The sequence below is a fragment of the Gracilinanus agilis genome, chromosome 3 (genome assembly GCF_016433145.1).
Source record: "Gracilinanus agilis isolate LMUSP501 chromosome 3, AgileGrace, whole genome shotgun sequence".
In the NCBI taxonomy this organism is placed as follows: Eukaryota; Metazoa; Chordata; class Mammalia; order Didelphimorphia; family Didelphidae; genus Gracilinanus; species Gracilinanus agilis.
Window position 1 is genome coordinate 410,925,051 of NC_058132.1, and position 7,519 is coordinate 410,932,569.

Genomic DNA, 7,519 nt, shown 5'->3' on the forward strand with positions numbered 1-7,519 from the left:
CATGCTGAGGATGAAACATTTGCTATAGTGTAGTGTGGACACTGTGCACTATAGATGACAATTCTACCTATATTAATTTACTTATTTTAGTTTATTAAATACAGTTATATATTACAATTATACATTTTTGTTATTTAAACTATAAATATCACGAAATTATGTTTTTCTCTCTCTCGAAGTGACACACCACTGGAGTTATGATCAGTTTTTGGCGAATTTTGACACACCAATCTCAAAAGGTTGCCCATCACTGTATTAGGGTAATGAAAGGATTTGAGCCCATGTTATGAGAATCAGTTGAAGGAATTAGTGTTGTTTAGCCTAGAGAAGATTTGGTGAGAGGCAGAGTGAGAGTGGTGGGTGATTTATAGTTGACTTCAAATATTTTTCAGGAACTGTTGGATTTGTGTGGTTCACCTTCAGAGGGCCAGTACAGGGCAAGTACAATGACTGGCACTTGCAAAGAGACCAGTTTAGTTTTAATGTCAGGGGGAAAAAAGTATTAACAATTAGCATCCAAAAATGGAATTAGATGGCAACTGAGGTCACTTTTAGCTTTTAATGATTATGTGATTCTGTTTTCCATACTTAAATGTAATCCCTTTCTTTAAAGCCAACAGGGGCCCCAGGAGGGAAGGACCTATGTTGGCTCTAGTGCTAAAGGTCAGCCTAGGTGACTGAGCTCCGCCCAAGGGCTAAGAGATGAAGTTTTAACTGAGGGGGAAGGGCAGGCAGGTACTTCAAGGGTTTGCAAAGTCACCAGATAGTGAAAGTTACCTAAGCCCAATTGGTGGTTAGGGGACTTCTCCAATTTTCTTGCTGGTAAAAAGACTTAAATTCTTGAGATTGAGATCAAGGTTTTGGGACACTGAGGGTTTAGTTCTAAACGTCATGAATGCAGCTCGAAATAAGCACTAATCCATTTGATCCGGAGTCACCACAGATCCCAGAAGTCCAAGACTGGGAAGGAAGGAAAAGGAGGGTAACAAAGGAGTCTATCCCTTGGGCTAGAGCTGAAAGGCTGGGAAGACTCGTTCTGTCTGCGGAATCTCCACCAGTTTTTTCTTTCATCAGGGGTCTCAAGCGAAGGACAATAATTCCATGAGACATGACAGAAACTGCTGAAGCTGTGGTAAAAGTCCCAGCCTCCAAGGAGAATGCAGATCTCCCAGTACTGTTGGAAAAGGGAATCGGAGAACTGGGGCCTGATATGGTGGCGAAAGAGGAGGAGCAGGAGACAGAGGTAAAGTACAATGAAAAAAAACAGTACTCTGAAGAGGATGCTACCAGAGATGGGGCGGGAGCAATTACCCCAGCAGAGACTCTCAAGGAGGCGAGGGAGGAAGCAGGAGCAGCAATTGTCCAAATAGACCAGAGGGTAGCAGAAGAATGTAAAACCCTGACACAAAGTGACTGGGAGGAGGATTCACTGAAAAAACCCGAGGACAAAGCGAGGGAATCCCCAGGGAACGCGGAGGAACAAATAGAACAGCAAAAGTGGGAGAAGGAAGAGAGGAGTGAAGTACTGGACAATGTAGAAGTAGAGGGGTTCAGCAGAGAAGGGAGAAGAGAACTGGAGGGCAGCAGCAGCACTGAGCACCAAAGGCAGCAAGAGGAGAGCCAGGGAGCAGCCAAAGGAGCAGAGGACCCGGGACACCCAGAGACACAGGCAGTAGTAGGGGCGGAGCACAGCGTAGGGGGTGAAGCAGCAGTTGAAACTACAGCAGCGGCAAGGATAGCTTCCCAGGAAACGGTTCAGGAGGGCGTGAAGCTGTTACAACCCGAAGGACAGCCAATAGAACCTGCAGCGGGGATGGAAGTAGCGGGCCTCGAAAGAGAGAGGGAGAAAAGACTAGAAGATAGAGATTCTGAAAATGGAGAGAGCTCCGGAGGAGAAGAAAACAGTTCCGTACAGCAAACGGAGTTTGTAGGTCCAACAGCCAGGGAGCAGGAAGAAAGAGAAGTGGACAACCAACCAAGCCTAGAGGAGAGCCCTATCAGGGACGGTTTGACAGATGATGCGCAGGAAAATGAGGTTCCCCAAGGTGCGCATTACCCGGAGAGCACAGAAGTTGAGGGTGCGGAAGGGCTGGCCCTGGAGGAAAGCGGAGGACAGGAAGGTGTAAAGGACACTGCTGCTGGAGGAGATCCCAAAGAAGCAGTGCAAGTAGAATATGCCAGCCTTCGTGCCAAGACGGATGTTGAAGAAGAAGCCGTGGAAGAAGGGAAAGAAAATTGGGGTAAAGAGAAAAATAATATAGAATTTATGACCGAGGGCGAGGAAGAAAACCTCGATGGAAGTCCACAGGAGGAGGAGGAGGAGGAAGAAGAGGAGGAAGAGGAGGAGGAGGAAGATGAGAAGACTATTCCAGAGAGAAAGTTGGAGACAGAGCTGAGCAACCACCTGTCGGAGACCACTTCTGAAGGTGCCCCTGCCGAAGCCGAGACAAATAAACAAGGGACCGGGTTGAACGGCGCGGAAGAGGAAGGAGAAGCATCCGAAGAGGAGGCTTCAGGAGAGAGACCCTCAGCTCCTGCACTGGCCGAGGGGAATGAACACGACATTTCCCTCTTCGTCAAGGTAAGTCCCGCTTTCTGATCTCTTTCCGCCTTACTCCCAACTTGTCAGTCCCTTAACCCTTTCCCTTTGTGAGTGTAGACTTCTTACATTCGACGAGACGCTGGGCAGAGTGTGCTTTCATTTCGTACCCTAAGTTCCTGGGTTTCCAGGGAAGACGTGTTAGAATTAAGGGTAATTATGTAAGCGAATCCAAACTTTCCACTGTCCTTTGTCCTGAAAATAATGACTTGACTATTTCAGTTCACTAGAAAAAAAAATCCTCCTCCCATTTCACTCTCCTGCCCCTGCACTCCCTCCCCTCCTCCCCACCCCCGCGTCCCCAACCTCCTTCCCGCTCCCCACTTCCACCCCCTCAACCCCCCAACCATTTACTTGCAAAGTAGCTACCAAACAGCCACTAAGTGGTACAAAGTAGTTTCTACCAACAGGATTAAAGCTATGAAAATGTCACAGAAAGGAATAATCAGAAAGCAGGTAAAGTGAAAAATAATTACAGTACCAAATTTCAGTGATTAAAGAGATGATTTGTTTTCAGTCTCCAAAAATTCCAGGAAGATATCATTTCTAGTACAATAAATAAGGAATATTTGTAATGAATAAAATATGCCATGTGCACTGAAAGTGCCACATGCAAAAAAAAAGTCATAGTACTTTATGGTGATAAATATTCTTTGATTTGTATGTTAAAACTTCAATGTTATTTTCAATCATAAGAAATTATTACAGTTATTTAAGATATATATGTATATATAAAATGTTTAAATTTGAAGTTGTAATGGTCATTAAAAAACAAACAAACAACAACTGTTCGTCTAACATGGTAGAAAAATTCTTGTTAATAAATTCTGGATAATTAGAATTAAGATAGAAGGCTATAATAAGGCCAAGAATGTGCTTTCTACATTGCCTCATAATTCTTTAACAAATTATTGACAAGAGTTCTAGAAGCTAGTGAACTCAAATGAAAGGAGATTCCTAAAGTAAAAAAAAAGTAAAACTTCCTTATATAATAATTTAAAATAAATCTTTTCAGAATTCTTTGATGGAAAGGGAGAAGTGGAAGAAAAGGCTTTCACCATTTCTTCCCACAAAAGAAATATTACTTTCCAAAGAGAGATAGCCACTAGTCTGTGTAAGATATTTTCAGAATGAATCTAAGGCTATGTCATTGAGATTGGTAGGAGATTGTCGATACCCCTGATCTGTATTACTCTACAAAGAATAACAACTATTTCATTATATCATCTTGACTGCTAGATTTAGGAATCCCCAGTTTCTAGTTCCTCTTAACAATATGTACAATCAATGTTTGCTTTTCTCCTTTGGCACTTTGCTGATAGACTTAGGTTCTACTTCATCCTTTCACTTAATCTTCTCCTGGTTGATTAAAAAAACCCCAACACCCCAAACTTCAATTAACATCCCTACCCCTACTGAAATTACTTATTTCAAGATTACCAAAAATTTTTTTTATTTGTCTGAGTCTGTATTTTCTATGATTTCTCTATAGCATTTGACATTCTCTGTAGCATTTGACATTATCTTTGAAACTCTCCTTTGACTTCCATGACACTGACCTTTCCAGATTTTCCTTTTATTTCTCTGCTCCTACTTTTCTTACTTCATCTTTTCTTTGCTTGTACTTCTTTCCACCCCTACTTGTTAGCATTCTTAAAAGTTCAATCATAGCTCTATTTTTCTCTAACTACATTCTTTTCTTTCACAAATGGGTCCCCTTGGCAACTTACACTATTGTCTTTATGCTGTTAACTGTTATTTATTTCTTTTGCCCTGATCTCTCACTTGTATTCCACTCCAATACTCTTTACTGCTTACAATACATTTTATGAAAATATCCTGACTTACTTAAAATAAACCTCTACAAAACCACTTTCCTCTTTCTTCCCTCTCCAATTTCTTATTCCAATCATGGTACTAATCACTATCTTAGTTACTCAACTCTAAACCTCAAAATTATCTTTGTAAAAGTTATTTCTTCCATGTTTTATTCTTTAAGGGACCCCAATGAATAGGAAGAGCAGGTGTTAGTTCCATTTGATATTTGAGTAAATGCATATAAGAGGTTAAGACTTGCACATGGTCAAATCATAAACAAAGCTAAGGCTAGTTCTGAGACATCTTAATTGCCTCCTCAGCTAAAGACTTTTCTGGGTTATAGGATGATGAAATAACTGATTTTTGGGGGGAGGGGTTGTTTAGTTATTTCAGCTGTGTCTGACTCTTCATGATCCCATTTGGGGTATTCTTGGCAAAGATACTGGAGTAGTTTGCCATTTCCTCCTACAGCTCATTATACAATAAGAAACTGAAGCAAATAGGGTTAAATGACTTGCCCAGGGTTATACAGCTAGTAAGTATCTGAGGCCAGATTTGAACTCAAGAAAATGAGACTTTTTGACTTCAGGACAGATTCTATCCACTGAGCCATGTATCTGCCTTTTGGAGGAGGAAGGATGTCAGAATTAATGATTTGATGCCTTCATTTATATTATTAAGGACAAAATGTGGTAGAGAGTATTTCTGAGTGATAATTTAAAAAGGAGATTCCAAGCCTTTAAAATCCCAAATTATTGTGGTCTCTTGAAATCTGGTTGTATTATGCCATTTATTATCTTTAAACTATTATTGTGGAATTTTGTCATGTGGGGTTTAAAATATTCAAAGAACCCTTTACAAACACTTTGAGGGAATTTTCAGCTGCTCAGCTACCACTAACTTCATTGGATTTGTGGGGATAAAAAAAATCCTGCTTTGAAAAAAATCCCCTTAGGTACTTATCCACTTTTCTGGGATAAGGGTGTGATAAGAAAGAAAACAAATAATTAGTTTTCTCAGGTGTTTCTGAGTAGTGTAGTTTATTTGTTTCTTCAAAAAATGCAACCTGAATGATATTAAAAAACAACTTATCCAAAAAACTAGATAGGTGAATTTTTTAAAAATCATTGTTTTAAAAGGAGGAAACAAATCTCTAAACATGTGCTTTTCAGGTAGTTGCTGGCTAAAGCAAACTTTGAAGGTCTCCCAAAGCATGTCTTTCATTAAACTATTAAGACTTTTTAACTTCTTCCTGCACTATTAATGACATTTAAAACACAATAAAATTCAGAATCTTGTCTTATTTTTAATAATACCAATCAAAACAGCCCTCACTTTACGTTCCAAACAGAATTCCAAACCTGATACAATATTTTTTTCCTAAGTTTTTTCTTTAGATGCAATGCTATTTGAAATCAGGTTGTTGTGATCCTAGGGTGAAGTCCATAAGAGAATATTCCAGATGTAATATATTTTCAGGAAAGCAGAAGTGATGGTAATAAGTCGTTAAAATAGACTGTTTTTCAATAGGCACAGTATATAATCAATAAATTTTTTTCTTGAAGAAGTGGGTTACCCCTTTTAAAATATTCCTGCTTTCATATGATTGTTCTTTCTTTCTTTCTTTCTTTCTTTCTTTCTTTCTTTCTTTCTTTCTTTCTTTCTTTCTTTCTTTCTTTCTTTCTTTCTTTCTTTTTTTATTAATCTTCCTGGGACAGGTAGGTAGTGCAATGGATAGTGGGTTTGGGGTCTAGAGTCAGGAAGACTGATCTTCCTGAACTAAAATCTGTCCTCAGACACTTACTAGCTGTGTGACCTTGGGCAAGTCTCTTAACACTATTTGTCTCAGTTTCCTCATCTGTAAAATAAACTGCAGAAGGAAATGGTAAACAATTCCAGTATCCTTCCCAAGAAGACTCCAAATAGGGTTGTAAACAGACATACATGACCGAAGAATGACTAAACAACAATAAATTAGTCATCTCATTACAAGCTGTTTGCTCATGTTTAAAATTCACAATTTTTTATAAAAAGCAAATCACTTGGGTACAAATGCTTTATTCCTTCACTCAGCCAAAAGATTTTTATTGAATGTCTACCATGTGATAGCAGTTGAACTGTGGAGGAGGAAGTAAGGATGAATAAACCTTTACAGAGCTTACAATATGATAGGGAAGATATGATTGAAACAAATAACTATGTTATACAATACAATGTGAAAATGCAGTCTGAGTTTTGTAAAGAGCATTGAGAAACTAAAAAAGGAAGAGATTATATGTGATTCTGGGAAATGGAAAATTTCTTTTAAGAGGCCACTTTTGAGTTGGTCTTTTAAAGGATGAGATAAGAATTGGACAGAGTTTTAGGGAAGAGGCATTGCAGATTAAAAAAAAAAGGAATAATGTAAACAAAGGAACAGAAGAGAATCACAAGTAATTCTAGAGAAGCAAAAGAGTAGCTATTTGGCAACGATTCAAGTAATTTGCTGCCCAGAAATCCATGATGATAATTGCCTAAACTTCCCCCTCCCCTTCTGAGGTTTCTGGTAAGAATTTGGTGGGTTCTATTTATTTTAACAAATTCTCTATCTTTGTAGGAACTTACTCTAGCTAAAAACTTACTCTGAGACCTTATACCATAGAAATGAGACTGAGTTATAAAAGTATCCCAGTGGAGAGGTTCATTACTAGATTGGCCATAGTGTGATGACTGTGTGTGTGTGTGTGTGTGTGTGTGTGTGTGTGTGTGTGTGGTGTGTGTGTGTGTGTGTTTGCATGTTGACTTTAGCAACTCCCAAAGATCATCGATTATGGCAATATTGCAGTTACTATTAGTTGAAGGAATATCCCCAGAGTTTAAATTGCCAAACTTTTGGTAAAAAAATTGGTGGAAGGTGATAACTTATGAACTCTTGTAGAACTTTTTGCTATGAGAATTAGTCAAATTTGGAATAATCTCAGATTTATTTTTATCATAACTTAATATATTTTTCTCAATATTTTTACTATTGCTTCTTCTTTTCCTTCCCTTCCCTTCCCTTCCCTTCCCTTCCCTTCCCTTCCCTTCCCTTCCCTTCCCTTCCCTTCCCTTCTCTTCCCTTCC

General features: G+C 39.0%; 1 protein-coding gene across 1 annotated transcript in view; it reads left to right on the forward strand.

Annotated features, from left to right (window-relative positions):
• Positions 1–835: 835 nt before the first annotated feature.
• Positions 836–7,519, forward strand: part of CLIC6 (chloride intracellular channel 6) — an 85,498-nt gene continuing 78,814 nt past the window's right edge. The window contains exon 1 of the mRNA XM_044670239.1: positions 836–2,581. Within this exon, the coding sequence (XP_044526174.1) occupies positions 1,109–2,581 (1,473 nt within the window). The 5' untranslated portion in view covers positions 836–1,108. The remainder of the gene's footprint in view (positions 2,582–7,519) is intronic.